At 39.8% G+C, this 16971-nt stretch overlaps 1 protein-coding gene across 5 annotated transcripts in view; it reads right to left on the bottom strand.

The window, feature by feature from the left end:
* RAB3GAP1 (RAB3 GTPase activating protein catalytic subunit 1) overlaps positions 1-16971 on the bottom strand; it is a 30971-nt gene that overhangs the window by 12487 nt on the left and 1513 nt on the right. For all 5 annotated transcript variants that reach the window (XR_014213333.1, XR_014213334.1, XM_082197970.1 and 2 more), the window contains exons 3-16: positions 15813-15888; positions 15071-15203; positions 13831-13909; positions 13023-13142; positions 12544-12709; positions 11186-11285; positions 9934-10015; positions 8800-8868; positions 6511-6584; positions 5995-6087; positions 5335-5501; positions 4970-5068; positions 4208-4380; positions 3345-3399 (exon numbers count right to left, since the gene is read on the bottom strand). Coding sequence is in view for 3 of the 5 variants with exons in the window: in XM_082197970.1 (XP_082054096.1) it covers positions 3345-3399; positions 4208-4380; positions 4970-5068; positions 5335-5501; positions 5995-6087; positions 6511-6584; positions 8800-8868; positions 9934-10015; positions 11186-11285; positions 12544-12709; positions 13023-13142; positions 13831-13909; positions 15071-15203; positions 15813-15888 (1486 nt within the window). In the remaining 2 variants the exon portion in view is untranslated. The remainder of the gene's footprint in view (positions 1-3344; positions 3400-4207; positions 4381-4969; positions 5069-5334; positions 5502-5994; positions 6088-6510; positions 6585-8799; positions 8869-9933; positions 10016-11185; positions 11286-12543; positions 12710-13022; positions 13143-13830; positions 13910-15070; positions 15204-15812; positions 15889-16971) is intronic.

Genomic DNA, 16971 nt, shown 5'->3' with positions numbered 1-16971 from the left:
GGACCTAAGGGGGGCGTACAACCTGATACGTATAAGGAAAGGGGATGAATGGAAGACCACCATGTTCACCCCTTTGGGGGCATTTGAATACCTCGTTATGCCTTTTGGATTACAAACAGGCTCCGCGTGTTTTCAAGCCTTCATGAACCACGTACTGGGGCCTTTGCTCTACAAGAATTGCGTGGCCTTCTTAGATGACGTGTTGGTGTATTCGGAGAATGAGGAGCAACATGCGAGAGACGTCAGAGAAGTGTTGAGCAGGCTGCAAGCCAACAGACTGTGGGTGAAACTGGAGAAGTGTCAGTTTCATACCAAGGAGGTGGAATTCCTGGGGTACCGCTTGTCAGACAAGGGGTTGGCCATGGACCCCGGCAAGGTTCAAGCGGTGCTGGAATGGAAAACACCCAAGACCAAGAAGGATGTGCAGAGGTTCCTAGGGTTTGGAAACTTTTATCGTAAGTTCATCCGAAACTTCGCCCACCTGACGGCGCCCATCACGGACTGTCTCAGCAGTAAAAAGAAGTTTGTTTGGACGGGGGAGGCGGAGCGAGCGTTTGAGGAACTGAAAAGGGCCTTCGCCTCTGATGAACAACTTCTACATGTGGATTTACAAAAAAAGCTGAGGGTCGAAACAGACGCTTCTGACAGAGCCATAGGGGCGGTGCTTCTTCTGCAGCCGGGGAAGGAGGGGTCAGAGTGGCGACCGTGTGCCTTCTTTTCGCGAAAGCTGAACAAATCTGAGAGGAACTACACGGTGTACGACCGGGAACTTCTTGCGATTCATGAGGCCTTCCGGAGATGGAGGCACCTGCTAATTGGTGCACAACAGAAGGTGCAAGTGTGCACGGACCATAAGAATCTAGAGTATTGGAGAACTGCGCGAGTGCTCAACCAACGGCAGTTGAGATGGGCCCAGGAGTTCTCCAAATTTAACTTTGAGATTTGTTACGTACCAGGCCCGGAGAACGTTAGGGCGGACGCTCTCTCACGCAAACCTGAATATTTGGAGGGAGAGGGTGCACCCGAAGAGACCCATGTCATTCCCGAGGACCGCTGGGTGTGTGGGGCGGCATTGGTGGGGCAAAGGGAACTGGTAGAGGGAACGGTGCAGGATGAATACGCCCAGGACAAACTCAGGGGTCTCAGGAGGGAGGGAGACAAACCCGGGGGTTTTGAGGAGAGAAACGGGGCGTTGTACTACAAGGGAGCGTTATACATACCTGAAGGGGAATTGAGGGAAAAGGTACTCAAGCAACTGCACGATAGCCCCACAGCAGGGCATTTTGGGCAACACAAAACCATGTGGCTGGTTACCAGGGAATTCTGGTGGCCCAAGGTCAGGGAAGATGTGTGGGAATATGTGAGAGGGTGTGACCAATGCCAACGAGCCAAGGGGGAGAGGCGGGCACCGGCAGGTTTATTAGAACCACTACCCACGCCGGAAAGGCCATGGGAGGCAGTGGCAATAGATTTCATGACTGATCTGCCCAGGTCCAAAGGGAAAACAGCCATCATGGTTGTGGTAGACCTGTTAACCAAGATGGCCCACTTTATAGCCTGCTCACATGCGGTCACAGCAGAAGAAACCGCTAAATTGTTTGTGGAAAATGTGTTTAGGCTGCATGGCGCCCCCTTGAGGGTGGTTTCTGACCGAGGGAAACAATTTACTTCCAGGTTCTGGAGGAAGCTCATGAGCTTATTGCATGTAGAGGTGAATTTCTCTACTGCCCGTCATCCAGAAACCAACGGGCAGGCGGAAAGAGCTAATGGTGTCCTCCAGCAATATTTGAGGTGTTATGTGAATGACAGAGAGAATGATTGGGTGGAGAAGCTGGCGTTGGCAGAATTTGCCTACAACAATGCAGAGAACGTGTCCACGGGGATGAGCCCTTTTTTGGCTAATCACGGGTGTCATCCCCGAGCCTTCCCAGGGGGGGAAGGGGAGAACTGGAGCGTTCCAGCCGCAGAACAGTTCGTTGAAGAAATGGAAGCGATCCATCGCCAGCTCCAACTTAATTTAAACAGGGCGAAGGAGGAATATAAGAGGCAGGCAGACAAAACCAGAAGGGAAGGGGAAAGCATTAGGGTGGGGGACCAGGTGTGGCTGTCCACCCAAGGGTTACCATTCAAAGGAGGTTGTAAGAAGTTAAGACCCAAAAGGCTGGGCCCATTTGAAGTCACGCAACAGGTCAACCCAGTGGCTTTCAGACTCCGGTTACCGAACCACATGAAGTTGCACCCAGTGTTCCACAGGTCGTTGCTGTCACCGTATATAGGGGACAGAGAGGGGAGGGTCAATAGGGGACCAGCTATGGAGGAAAAAGAACACAGCTACCATGTAGCGGAGATTCTCGATTCCAGGTGGAAGGGAGAGCAAGTAGAGTATTTGGTAATGTGGGAAGGGGAGCCGGAGTCGGAAAACACCTGGGTCAGGGCAGAGGATGTAGATGACGAGGTTTTGATTGAAACTTTTCATCAGAGATTCCCTCGTAAACCCCAGCCAGTGGCGAGGTTCCGGAGGGAATACTTCGCCACCACCGACGAAGAAGAAGAGTTGGAGGGGTTCTCTGATTCCGAGGTGGAGGAGGATTCAGCGAGTCGGAACGAAGACCGATGGAGGGAAATGTTCGAGACGTCTGAAGATGAAGAGGATTCTTTTCGGGGTTTCAGCTCCTCACCGCCCAGAGGAGAGAGTAGGGGCGGGGGAGAAGGGGGCCCTGGAGGGGAGGTGGATGTCAGGGAACTGACATCAGAGGAAAGGGAGTTGGTAGGGCTCCCAGAGACTGGGAGAGAGTCAGCAGCTAAAGCAGGGACAAGGAGGGGGAGCGAGGGGTCTCTGGAGGAGGATCTCAGTAATGCTGAGAGAGACGCAGCAGCCCAGGCAGGAAACAGCAGGGGAGAGAAAGGGGTGAGAGACACATCCAGCGAAAATAGCGGGGAGGTGTCAGAAGCAACTGCAGGGAGACCCATGCTTCGCCGGAAGCTGCCACGTCGTGAGTCCAGGAGACGCGTTTCCGTTAAGGAACTTCTTTGCTGGAAGCGCTTCCGCAGGCAGCCACTGTCAGACCCTACTAGTGACTAGAGCAGACATGTCTGAGGAGCTCTGTCACACACAGAGGTTTGTGGGGCCGCACAAACTCTGAAGGGGCACAATTTTAAGCACAAGCAGCTAATCATCCCCTGACACTACCCAACTAATATGGTAATGGCAGGATACATTTTACAATTCTTAACAATTTCTGCAACAATAAAAAAGTACCAGATCCTATTTTATATTTTGTAAAGCATTAAACATCATTATCTTGTATCCTAGACTGATAGATAACTTATTTTGCAATAATTACCTGGAGTTTCTGGTGCAGTAAACAACATCTCAGATCTGGAGCACCACTCGTTAACCTAATATGAAGTTACATCTGTATTATTATTACATAAAAACCATGTTGTAAACTAGTACTTACAGCAAGATGTACAGTAAAAAATGTAGTTTTCAGAAGGAGCAGCACCAAGGTATAGCAGATTTTAATGAGGGCCTTGGGCCACAATCAAGCATATCTGCTTTAAGACCTGCTTGCAAATACACACAAGAATTCAGGGAAACAAACAACTACTGTATTTGTCTTTTAAGACATCTGAAGGCTGTAAAGGGAAGTTTTTAATGTGTGGTGTTTTACTGTAATTTTATAATTTGCTGGAAGCAGCCCAGAGTGGCTGGGGCAACCCAGTCAGATGGGTAGCACTGGCATATATATATAATTATTATTATTACACTTTATCAAGCACCTGCCCCTTATGATGAATTGCAACCTAGATGCACTTGGATCCATCAGTTATTTTTTTTAAATAAACTTTTAAATCTCAAAAGCTATAATACAAATAAAAACCAAAAATAAGTAATTACAAAATATCCAACTTTTTTAAAATTAAGTAAATGAAATGAGAAGGATCCATCACAATTAATCAGACTGACCTCCCTGATAGGGTTAATCTAGAATTTTATTCTGAGCTACATGGAAGAAGAATCAACAAAAATGTAAATAGTTCCCCACTATATTTTACACAATCAAGTTAACAGGCTCTAAACAAGAATGCCTCTGAGATGCCAGGAAAATCTGGCTCTCTCATCCTGACAGTGGAGGTTCTAAATTACAGCCTGTATTAATTAAACTGCAACTAAATGATGCTAATAAATACGAATATAATTCACCCTGGGATAAAGAAGTTGTTCTCCCATCTGTAGCGCATTTCCAAGACAAACTCCTGCCAGAGATGTGCAACTCCTTTGACACCACCATGGTAGAAGTTGATCATACAAAGACAAAGGGCCAGTTTGTAAGTTAAGCTGTCTGAAGGAGCAGATTTGAATTGGATGTAGATGTTCTATACACAGGAAGAAGCAGGGCAAACAAAGACAAAAAAGTATGAAAAAACATTTTGTGTTATTTAAAAAATAAGCAAATTATGTTAGTTTCCTTAATTTATAATACCTGCAGAATTCATCTTACTTATTTGATAACTGTGTTGCCCTTCAGAAAATGTTAATAATGTCTTTAAAAAACAGGATATACACAACTCCAGTCTCTAAAATATAGTTAGAAAAAAGCTAATAAAAACAAAGGTTTGTATATGAAAACTCATCCTTTTATAACTAAAATGGACAGATAACAAAAGCCCCCAAGCAGACCTTTAGGTTGTGTTTTCCTTTTATTAAAAGCCATTCAGGTTTGGTAGATAGATTCAGGTAGGTAGCCATGCTGGTCTGACGCAGTCAAAATATATATAAAAATTGTCCAGTAGCACCTTAGAGACCAACTTAGTTGGTTCTGGGTATAAGCTTTCATGTGCATGCACACGAAAGCTTATACCAAGAACAAACTTAGTTGGTCTCTAAGGTGCTACTGGACAATTTTTTATTTTTTTATATATTTAGATTTGGTAAATATTAGTCATGTAAGCAATTTGAACTTACATAGTCTTCATTGTCTGTGGGTAGGAGGCATCCTGCTGAAGGACTAGTTCTGGCTTCAGATCCATCTGCTGATTTGTCAGCAGCATCAGGGAATAAGTACTTGAGGGGGAAAGTACAAACTGTCAGTTTTCAAATATGTTGTCTTTGTCATTTCCCACAGCTATTAAGTTCTGCAATAACTCTTTATCATATATCCTAGATACCATTTACTCCTCTACAGAGGGAAGCAAGAACTTTATAAAATTATTTGTACCCCTGCAGTGTGCACTGACACTGGGCAACGACACTCTTGGCCGCAGGAGAATGCGAATTTAAATATTATAAAGCATCGTCATTAAATGCAACAGCACAGCTAGTTTACTTACCAAAAGAATAGCATTGAGGACGTCATTATTTAATGGTGATTCATCTACACCTCTGTGTTTGCGAATCTTTTTCTTTGCCGTGTAAACCATATTTGTCACAGACAGTTTATGGATTGGGACAGGTGCTGGTTCTGTGAGCTTTGACAATGCATGGCTTATGTCAGCATCTACGAAATATCAAGGCCACAGTTACAATTATCAATTTATTTGTCATCATCAGTATCCTTCTCTTTCAGTATGAAACAGCAAAACTACTTTGCTAAATACGAGTGTGCCACCTGCTGCCGAACCCAGAACTAGGCCATGCTGGATTTTTTATGTAACCAAGGCTATGTATCCTCAAACATGCTGCTGCAAAGAAACTGAGCATGCTGCAGAGGGAAGGGGGAGACAAGATGAGGGCTTAAACCTTATAAGCCATTTATGCTGGTACCTTTGACACAGAGGCTTAAAATAGACAATGATGGAGGAGGAAGAGGAGGCTTATAAATAAAGAGCTCTGAGGAAAGGGCTTTTTTTTTTTTTTAACACCGACGTATTTTCAACCCAGCCCCTCACATGAGATGCTACCATTAGTTCCATCAAGACCCTCCTGCTTCAGATAAAATTACAGCTGCTTTCATAGGCACAAAGGCAAAGAAAATTAACTTGACTTTTTACCTTTTCCCTCCTCTTCAAATGCTGATCTTCCAAGAATCTCATCGGTCGATTCTTTCCGACGACACAGTTTGAAAAATTCAGTGACAAAATCACCTACAAAAGGAAATTTTAAAAATTATTTATGCAGTCAGATTTCTGAATATTAGGGTTTTCCCCAAATCACATACCTAAAGCAGAGTCTAATACAGTCTAAATATATGTAATTTTAGCAAGGAAGGAATGAGAAAAATCTTTTCTTTTTTACATAGCATTGTCACTGCATATAAGGACTGATCTCCCAAGCAAGCCTGAAGGCACATAATGCAGCAACCTTGCCTGAACTTACTAGTGTTTCGATGCCCAGAGACAATGAATTTCATGCCTAAGAGCTCCCACATGCAAACTCAACACTGAAGATTTAAGTGAATTTACAATTAAGAAAAATATATTCCTACAAGAACTTAGTCAAAACCAATTCATATCTTCCTGAAGTAATTTTAAAGAATAATAGAAAAAGATAAGCTCTGGATTGCTTACTTAACAAACACTGTGGGTTATCAGCTTTTCTGACCCTTACAGACCACTGAGGAGCTTGAACAGGATCCAAGTCTCTTAAAAAACAAAACAGAATAGGAATGTTTTTATTTCTTCACTCATCAAATCATAAATACCACTGAAGACAGCAACCTCAGAATTTGCATGTCAATCCTCACCATATTATTACAGAATATCTTTAACATACTTGTCAGTCACTTACTTTGCCTAATTTTGTTATTTTCATCATCTATGATTACAAATGGATTTTTCTGTAAATCTCAATTTTGAATTTTTCCATACAGATTTTTTTCTAATTCCCATCTCGATCATGATGTGAAACAAACAGGTTTTTTATCAGCTCCACTAAAAACACTGACAATTCTCACATATTATGCACTATTCTTGCAGACTATTACACACAGCCTATTGCCCCAAAGTAAACAATGCATACAGCAATTCATATAACGGTATGAAATCATGTATTAATACTTTAAAAATCATGCTGCAGGTGGTGCTTGAATCCTTTTAAAGTATTATACACGTAACATGTATGCCTTGTGTATGTAATATGTGCTTTTTGCATATAATTAGTCACGCTTTAAGAAACAAACAAACCTGACAAGGCATGAATGGCTTGCACCAAAGCAGGTGCCCAAAAGCACAGGTGGTCTAATGCAGGCAAGGCTCGATTGGGCTGGAGCTGCCATAGTCAATGTATACATCCATTTAAAACTGACGGCTTCTCCATCTCCATCTATGACTGATTTTTCCAAGGCCATGTCAGGGAAGAGTTAGAAGTTTTCAGCTTATCAGAGGGAGAAAGCATTCCCCAAGGGGGGGAAGGAGAGCAGTGAATCTAATAGAAGGGAGCAAGAGGAACAACAGGGAGGGACCGGCTGTTCACAGGAAAGGCAAGGGTTAAGTTCTAGCTCAGATTCAGAGGAGGGGAGATACAGGCCAGCTCTAGCCAGGAGGTTAGAAAAAAGAGCGGGAAAACGAAGGGAAAGGCGCCTTCGCCATTTTGAGGGTGGCTGGTCACGGGGAAGCAGAGCTCAGAAGGTATCTGAAATAAGTGACTCTGAGGAATAATAGTTAAGAACTGTTTATAAGACTATTTTGTTAATACACAATAAAAAGTTATAAAAGAACATGAAGCGTTTGTGTGGTGATCTGAAGAGGACAACGACCAGGCCATTCTGTGCCTTTTTACATAAAGCCTTTTTACATAAGGCTGCCAGCATGACTCAATAGTTCCTACCTGACATTCAGAAGACATCTTAAGGCAGCCCTGTTCAGGGAAGTTTTTAATGTATGACATTTTAGTGTATTTTTGGTCTTTGTGGAAGCCGCCCAGAGTGGCTGGGGAAACCCAGCCAGATGGGCGGGGTACAAATAAATTATTATTATTATTATTATTATTATTATTATTATTATTATTATTCCTCATATCTAACTTTATTGTGTAGTGACCTTCTTATACACCTGGGCTTTCAATGGGTTTTATTAGTGTCTTCCTGATAGCTCTTTCACTATACAGCAATCGTGTAAGTAAATCATGCTGTAGATCCAAGTCCTAACACGAAACTGACACAATTGTCCTTGAGAGCTCCAATCATTAGAATAGCAAAAATAACCACAAATGCAGGAGGAAGAAAATACATCACAGATAAATAGAAATAACACGGATTTTAAAAATCACATGCGTCCAATTAAAATAGTTTGACTCAACCATTCTAACAGCAAGACGGTATGAAAAGTGTTGGAATTAAAATAAAAATGTTAGAACTTTGTTGCGTAGACCGTGCAGTGTCATGGTTAGGGTGTCGGACTAGGTCCTGAGAGAGCAAGATTCAAATCTCCACTCAGTCATGGAGCTCACTGGGTGACCTTGGGCCAGTCACCACCTCTCAGCCAAGTCTACCTCAGAGGATCTTTGTGAGAATAAAACATGATAGGAGGTGTGTACACCAATCTTGAGCTCTTTGGAGTAAAGGTGGGATATAAATGTGATAAAAAAAATAATGGTCATAACAGCAGCTTCTTTCTTTCTTAAATTGCCTCTTAAGTAGTAGCTGTATCAAGCTTATGAGAAAATTAGAAAACAATTGTAGTAATAATGATAACATGAGCAAAATTGACTTTCATACTACTACAATAGCTACCATGTTTGCTAAACCGATATTTAAGTATTTCTCAACTAGACCAGAATTCTAGATTATGTAGTGTTCTGAAAAATGAAGCTCAGATGTTTTGATTACAAAAAGAAAATGAAGTCAAAAATATACTTACGAATAAACATCGTTGTCCACAATTATACCCTCTGTTAGATGAGGCCATGTAGTTGCTAAATGAAGTTCACTGAAAGTAAAAGTGGCACACTTGGAGACAGAATTCGGAAACCACCACACAACCGTAGACTACAGTCACAATGCATTGGCTTGGGTTGAACCTAACTCTAAACCGTGGTTTATTGAAGTATGGCTTAGAGTTGTACAAATCCAGTCCAGCGGCTTAACTATGGTTTAAAAATGGTTAAAAATCACTCTTTAACTAGAGCTTGTAATTGACAACCCTCAGTTAATGTTAGCCATAGCTTAGCATTCTGTATGAACTGGAACATCCCCCTTAGTTACAGTTAGGAAGCTATCAGTGCCCAGAAGTTACAGAGCTGAAAGAGCAGTTCTTCCTGGCTTGTGTTTCTTATAATGTGGATGTACACATAATAAACCAAGATGTACACAATAATCCATCAGATGCCACAAGTTTAACTACGATTAACATTAACCACAGCTTAATGTTATATGTGAATCTGGCCATTTTGCACACAAGTTTTAGTTTAATACACTTATGTCCATTATGAATAGCACATATGTCTTTTTCATCTTTTTTTAAAATATACAGGTGAGATCCAATCTTTTCCTGGTCATTACTGCATAACTTCACACCTGTCCACAACATATACTGTATCTGTGTGCTTTCTCACTGTCTATTTGCATGCAAATAGAATGTTTATTCGAAGAAATAGCCTTGAAAATTAGGACAGTCCATAAAGCAAACACTTTAGCTCATGGATAGCAATTACATTTGAAGAGCTTTCGTCAATAGCATTATGCTACTGCTCCAGCGGGAAAGTAAACGGCGTTTCCGTGCACTGCTCTGGTTCGCCAGAAGCGGCTTAGTCATGCTGGCCACATGACCCGGAGCCGGCTCCCTCGGCCAATAAAGCGAGATGAGAGCCGCAACCCCAGAGTCGGTCACGACTGGACCTAATGTTCAGGGGTCCCTTTACCTTTACCTATATCATGTCAGATTACATAAGCAACATTTCTTTTGAGTAAACTGTTGCAGATTTAGCTGCCCATCACAACAAGATCAATTCCATTTAACTTTACAAACTGAATATTTGATTATACCAGGCCTTACCTGATGGGATCCTCACAGGCACCAAATGGTAACTTTCCAAATTCGAGGCCTCCAACTTCACCTCCAACCAAAGCATCTATATCTATTGAAAGAAAACATGTTTGATCATTACATCAGAATTAAGTAACAAAATTATGCACTGGGTGACATCTAATATGTACATCCAACTTTGCCACAGATTTCCAGTGATTATCAGTTCTCTTCTCTCTTTTCCAGTCCCCATAAGTATCTACATTATCCTGAGGTTCCCTTAACAATCCAGATCAGATTTGAGGGGCACACAATGGGACCACAGGAGGAATGGAGAGGAAGGAGAAACCCTGTTGAACAAGTGGATGCTTGTTTATGCTTCGTTGGAGCTCATCCAAGATCCAAGTAAAATGGGTACAATTTTTTCTGCCATATACAATTTCCACAGAAACTATTTTGTTATGTAATGGAGTTTTGAGTTTCATTTTTACACTTGGCAAAGATGTTGATAGTCAATACTGTTACAAAGTGATACAAGCTTGTGAAACATTAAACACCAATTTCGAACCAAGATGTCCAAGGACTGGCGGGTCATAAATTACATATTGAATGGCAAACATTTCTAGTTATTTATTCACCGTCAATGAGAGGGCTAAGCTTTACTGAAAAAACCAAAAGTGTCATGCACTTTGAAGACACTCGAACTTAGAATGCAAGGGAGAAACATGCTAAGAGGAAGGCACGCTTAGCAAATCCACACCATGATCAACTCCCGCCCGGGAACCAATGTCCCCACTGTGGAAGGACATGTGGGTCCAGAATTGGCCTCCACAGTCACTTACGGACTCATTGTTAAAGCCATGTTTATGGAAGACAATCTTACTCGGCTACGAGTAATCGCCAAAGAAGAAGATTGAAAAAAGAAACAAGCTTGGATTGTAAGGATAATAAAGAATGGCAACACGTGTAATACGTGTCTACACTGTCCTATAGTATATCACATACATTTCTTGGGAATAAAAAAAGACATTTGTCATGATTTGCAGAAGAATTTTATAAAACCTTTTTGTCTGTGGACAGTTGGCATGCTAGATCTGAAACTGTTTAAAATTCTCCATTTCAAAAACGGTTTGCCACACAGCAAAAGGGCAGGGAAGGAAAGGTAACACGTCACTGCTGTCAAAGAAAAAGGTCCATAGTTCCAGGGTTCTGTGAATCTCAGCCACTTTCCGTAATAAATTCTATAGAACATAACTGTAATATGCACAAGGAAGCATCATACCTGGTGGTTGTTGAGGCCAGAAATATTGCTGCCAGTCCTGAAGTACGTACGTAAGTCTAATACTTATATTGATTGGAGGTAATGGGGTTAAAGGGCAGCCCTAGGAGACATATGTAAAGAAATACAAAAAGTTAGGACCAAAGCAGATATATCTAGACATCTGCTTTAATCTAAGCAATGTGTCAGAAAGTTTCTATGAGAGATAGATTTTCAATGTTATTAGGAATTTACATCCCACCATTTTATCTGGTGGGAGGATCATTCATCACTATCCTTCCAAAATACCCCCAAGCTCAAACTAAATGGTTTACTATTAAAATGGGTCAGATATAATAAATGTACATGACTGCTGATCTGCTGAATGTATTCTGAAACTCAACAAGTTTTGGCTTCAGAAATATTGCTAGCAGCAGTAATATGGACACACAAATATTATAGTCACTTCTCTGTGCTTCATAGCAACCTACTTCTGAAGTTCACCTGAGTTCCAGATGTAGCTTGCAATTATGAAGAGGGTTGACTGCTGTTCAGAAAAGGAAAGATGCACTGCTCATGCAAATATCCCTCTGTGCTCCCTAGGAGCATGGGCTAAAGTGTCTGAAAATCAAAAGTAACAGCTGATAAAGACTGGTTCACCCATGTACTTATGTCCACTTGAGGACAGGTTACCAAGTATGTGAACTGACTTTGTTGAACAGTGTCCTATGATATGACATCAAATGATACCTGGTGATGTGAAAGTCCTCTCTTTGGTGTTAAATATGCAATGGCCCATTCACACATGCAAGTCAACATACCATGTGGGAATTATTGCATGGATGACAATGCAAATCTGAATCCCATATTAATTGTTTTACACATTTGTCATATAGAAAGAGCATAACTTTAAATACACTACAAAAAAGCACTGAAATATTTCATATTTCACGGACATAATGAGACCGAATAAAAACTGATTAAGATAAGTACCAATAGCATTTACTAATGGAGATGACTCCATTAGTTTTCAATGGCACTGTTACTCATTGAAGGAAAAGTCTAATATCAAAATAAGAACAGAGTCCAAGTCTTCCTGATTAAAATGGATTGATTGGCAGACATTTCCCATGAAGTCTTATCCACAGCAATTCTTTTCAAAAACCTAAAGGCTATACTGCGTTCATATGATATAATACAAACCAAAGCTTTTTCCTGTGGCTGTACCTGCCAAGTATCCATTAATCTGTCATAAGCAGATGTTTTAATCTGAACAACATATAGGTACAGAGGCAGAATTTTCAGAATTTGCCCACTTTTCTGAAGAAAATAATTCTTGGCACGTGCAAATGCGTACATGCACCCACACAAACTATACTTACAATCTTAGATTTGAAGATGTCCAATAATCCTGATAAGTGAGTATACTGATTAGGGACTTTGCGAAGATGAACCATTTCAAAATCTGTTCTAACTCCAGGACCTTGACACTCTCCGACATACATTCTTCGCCATTTGTGATGAATTTGTACAAATACTGGCACCTGGCTGCAAAATATTCAGAAGAGCTACAAAAGTGTTTTAAGTCGTCTAGAGCCTAGGAAACACAGAGCTGTTAGCCTTTACTATTCACCATGGCAAGTATCAATTCATCCTAAGCTTTTAGCAAACAGCCCAAACTGTGCTTGAGATTTATTATTTTAGAACGTATAGCCATATCAAACAACACAAAGTCTTAAACACACAAAGACTATGTAACAGTCTATTCTGTGGAATGTACACATTTGCCCAGTTCACATGCAATCCGTGGTTTCATGCTATGTGCATGAGATGAATGTGCATGATATGCACCCTTACTTACCAGCCTGTGTTCCCCAATGCAATAGAAATTGAACTAAGAAGGAGGTTACATTTAGATTCACTAAGAACGGCATCATTATTTGCTGCTGGTGCAATGACTACAAATTCACGCAATCCATACCTAGAATAAAAAGAATAATGCTTTCAGTTAATTACAGATTACAAATATTAAAGCCTATAATAAAATGCACATATATGTCTTTCAATCTTATTCAAGTGTGCAACATCTAATCTCTCTCAAACTGCTTAGTTTATATTCACTAAAAATATGGTTGAAGCAAACTAAGATTGAAGTTTGATGTAGTTTAGTGAATAATAAACACTGAGCATATGTCAGAAGCATCAACCTTGTTCAGACATAATACTAAGCTAAGCTTTAGCATTATGTGAATAAACTTGAATGAGCACTGCTCTCACTTGTTCCCCACACTTCTCCTCCAACACAGCTGCAAGGACTAAATTGGAATCGTTTGCTTCCAGTTTTGCAACTACAGTTATGACAGAACCCTTAACTGCGGTTAACTGAAAAGTCCAAGCTTCATAAACTATGGTTTGAAGTCAGCTTGTTTAATTAAACTACAGTTAAGACTAAGTACAATTTGATTTCAAGTGTAACACTAACCTGTATTTACTTAAAAATAAAAGTGAAAGCTTCCTTTACAAGGTCACACCACAGAGATGCAAAGAGCTTGAGGTTCACCCAGGCTTGTTCACATATCACTATTCTGTGTACTAGTCAGTACATCATGAATTTTATATGCTGTGACTATAATGTAGCTATATGTAATGTAATGCTTTAGCAGACATACCATCTCACTAGACAATGAGCTCTGGGAGGAAAATCATTGTTCATGCACAGAAGGTCTTGCATAGCAACTGGAATAATATCTGTAAAACCATTCAGAATAATGAAAGAGTTCAGTCATAATACAAACTAAACATCTACGCATCAAATATGGTAATCAATTTAATTATTTCATAAAAGATAAGATATAGCCACTCTGGATCCAAGCCACAGAAGTAAATAATAAAAACAAGAATAAAATTACCAGATACATTATTAAAGCTACCATATGAGATAAGAATAGAAAAACAGAACAGTCCAATTCAATCCATATTTACTCAAAAGTGTCACTGAGACAAACTCCTATTTGTTTTTTTAAAAAAAGTGATTTCAGAAAGCTTCCTTTTTTTCTTAAAATATTCTGCTCTTTATTAGAAGCAGTATTCATAGAAGGTAAAATCTTTTAATCTCTCTCAACCAACTGGAAAGGAGGATTATATGCCCAAATTCAAATTGCATTATCCTATTATATCAACTTTTAAAAATAGTGAAAATTAGACCACTGATATTCTACATGTTCTAACGAAAAAGTGACCAATTCAATAACACATTATTCATCACAATATTTATAGATTAGTAATAACAAGAGGCTTGTCAATCTGGGAAGGTAGCCCATCTAAGAGAAGCAAAACTCTGAACCAAAACCTCTGCTGCCTTGCAGGCTCTCTTCGGGAGAAGAAAAGGCTAAGTAAACCTTACACAAAACTAGAGAAGAGTCGCTAAGACGATTGGATGGCACCTCGTACACCTCCTTCCAGCAATTCCTGCAGTGAAGAAGCCAAACATATTGCTCTGCTTTCCTTTGGACCACATCAGTGAGGCCAAGAGTAGGGTTCTGTCATCTGTGCAGCCCAGGACCTCCATACACAGTACCCAGGCTTGTGTCCTGGGGAGGTCACTTTGGTGCTGCTAACACATCAATTTGTTTTCACCCCTGGAGGTACACTCCATTATCTATCTATCTCTCTCTCTCTCAAGAAAGAGAGATGTATGCCAACAACAACATTCAGTAACAACACAATATAATATAATATAATATAATATAATATAATATAATATAATATAATATAATATAATATAATATAATATAATATAATATAATATAATATAATATAACATAATATAATATAACATAATATAATATAATGCCACAAAATAATATAGTAAAGACTCAAAAATATTTGGGTGATGGAAAACGTAACTACCTTCTACTTGTTCCTCTTTTGCATCCTTGTCACTGGAGTCTTGCACAAGATAATGATGTGTCACTGAGAATCGGAAATCAGCAAAAGCAATCTCATCGGATTTCTCCTCCCATGTTTCAGTGGTATATACACCCTGAATATCAAATAGGGCAGAAACATTAGTTATGTATGGGCAAAATTATTTGCAATATAACGTTACTACACATCTCTGAATGCAATTCCACTATTACAAATAGAAAGTGTTTTAAATAAGTTTCATATAAAGGAATTCTGCAAGGTTTTACTCATATATAAATCCCTGAATAACTTGAGACCAGGATACCTAGCAGACCACCTTTTATAGGCCAAATTAACTTTTATGATAATCAAAGGAGCCTCTGCTAGAAACACTGCAACCAGCAGAAGGTCATCCAGAAACCTCTTTCAGAAACAAGCCTTTTCTGTTGTAGCACCAATCCTCTAGTCTGGATGCTTCAAATGTATCCTATAAACTGAGCTTTTTACACAGGATATTTAGATGTTTGCAAGTATTATCCCACTTAGCTGCTGACTTGGTGGTTTAAGTAGGAGGTTTATATTTATTGCATCCTGATCTTTATTTGTACTTTATTGAATTTTGATTTTATAAGTTTGTAAATTGCTGGAGGAATTCTGCCAAAATTGTTAAGTTTCTAAATAAAGATGTCATAGAATGGGACTAATGGTTTATATTTTCACCAAACAGTTCAAAAGGCAATCTTACCTTTTCCAAAACTTTGCCTGAAGAAATGCCAATAAGTTTCCAGTCATTCAAAACTTCCTCAACTCTGGAAATAAATCTAACAAGGAAAGTTATGATATAGAACTAACATCATGCAATGCTTATATCATAACTCATAGCCATAAAAATGAATATTAAAACATAAGGGCCTTAAAACTTTTCATGGCTGTTTATTAGCACAATTTAACAGCGGTAGCTTTAGGCTACAATCTTATATCTACTTACCTGCAAGTAAGTACAGTACAATGAATTTAATAGGACTTACTTCCGAGTAGACATTATAGGATTGTGCTGTAAAACAACATATTCAGGAGAACATCTCTCTCTCTCTCTCCCTCTCACACATATATACATACAGACACAAATCAATTTTAGTAGAGCATCACCAGCACATTCACTAGCATATTTTATATCTATATATATCTAAATATATATTATTATTATTATTATTATTATTATTATTATTATTTAGTATACAGCAGTTCCCAAGGTAGATCACTTTAGAGCTGGAAGAGCCTTTGGAGATATTCTAGCCCAACCCCTAACAAAATGCAGGAGCTACTCTACAATACATTGATAATGAAAACACTTTTTGAACAAATAGAGGAAGGTGCTCCCCAAGAGGCCGTTTAGGGTTTTAAAAAATTCAAGGCCAGCATCTTGAATTGAACAAGGAAACAGACTCGCTGCCAATGAAAAAAGTCCATTACACATTCATGGCTTTTGTTAAGCGAGGTCAAAGCTCCACTTTCATCTGATGAAAAGGAGAAATGGAGCCAAGTGTCATCAGAAACATTAATGGAACCACTCTCCAAACCTCAAGCCAACTGCACCCAGCATAGAAACCAATACTGAAATCTGGAGAACCTCAGAGGATAATTCCCATGAAGAGAAACAACAGTCTCCTTACACTACCTGCCTGGAATCCTAAAGCACAAACCTCAGCTTCCAACACAGAATCTTGAAGAATATCAGGGCCAACAGTATCAAAAGCTGCTGGGAGTTCAACAATAAAAGAAGGCGCTCTTACATATCTTTCCCTAATGCAGATAATACATCAGGATGAGCATGGCTGTTCCCAAGCTAACAGAAACCTAGGTGCTTAGAATCCAAATCCAACTAGATGCTTAGAATTAATCAA

The sequence above is a fragment of the Podarcis vaucheri genome, assembly GCF_965113315.1.
Source record: "Podarcis vaucheri genome assembly, chromosome: 1".
NCBI classification, from domain to species: domain Eukaryota; kingdom Metazoa; phylum Chordata; class Lepidosauria; order Squamata; family Lacertidae; genus Podarcis; species Podarcis vaucheri.
Note: the sequence above shows the minus strand (reverse complement) of the source record. Positions and strands in the feature narration are given on the sequence as shown.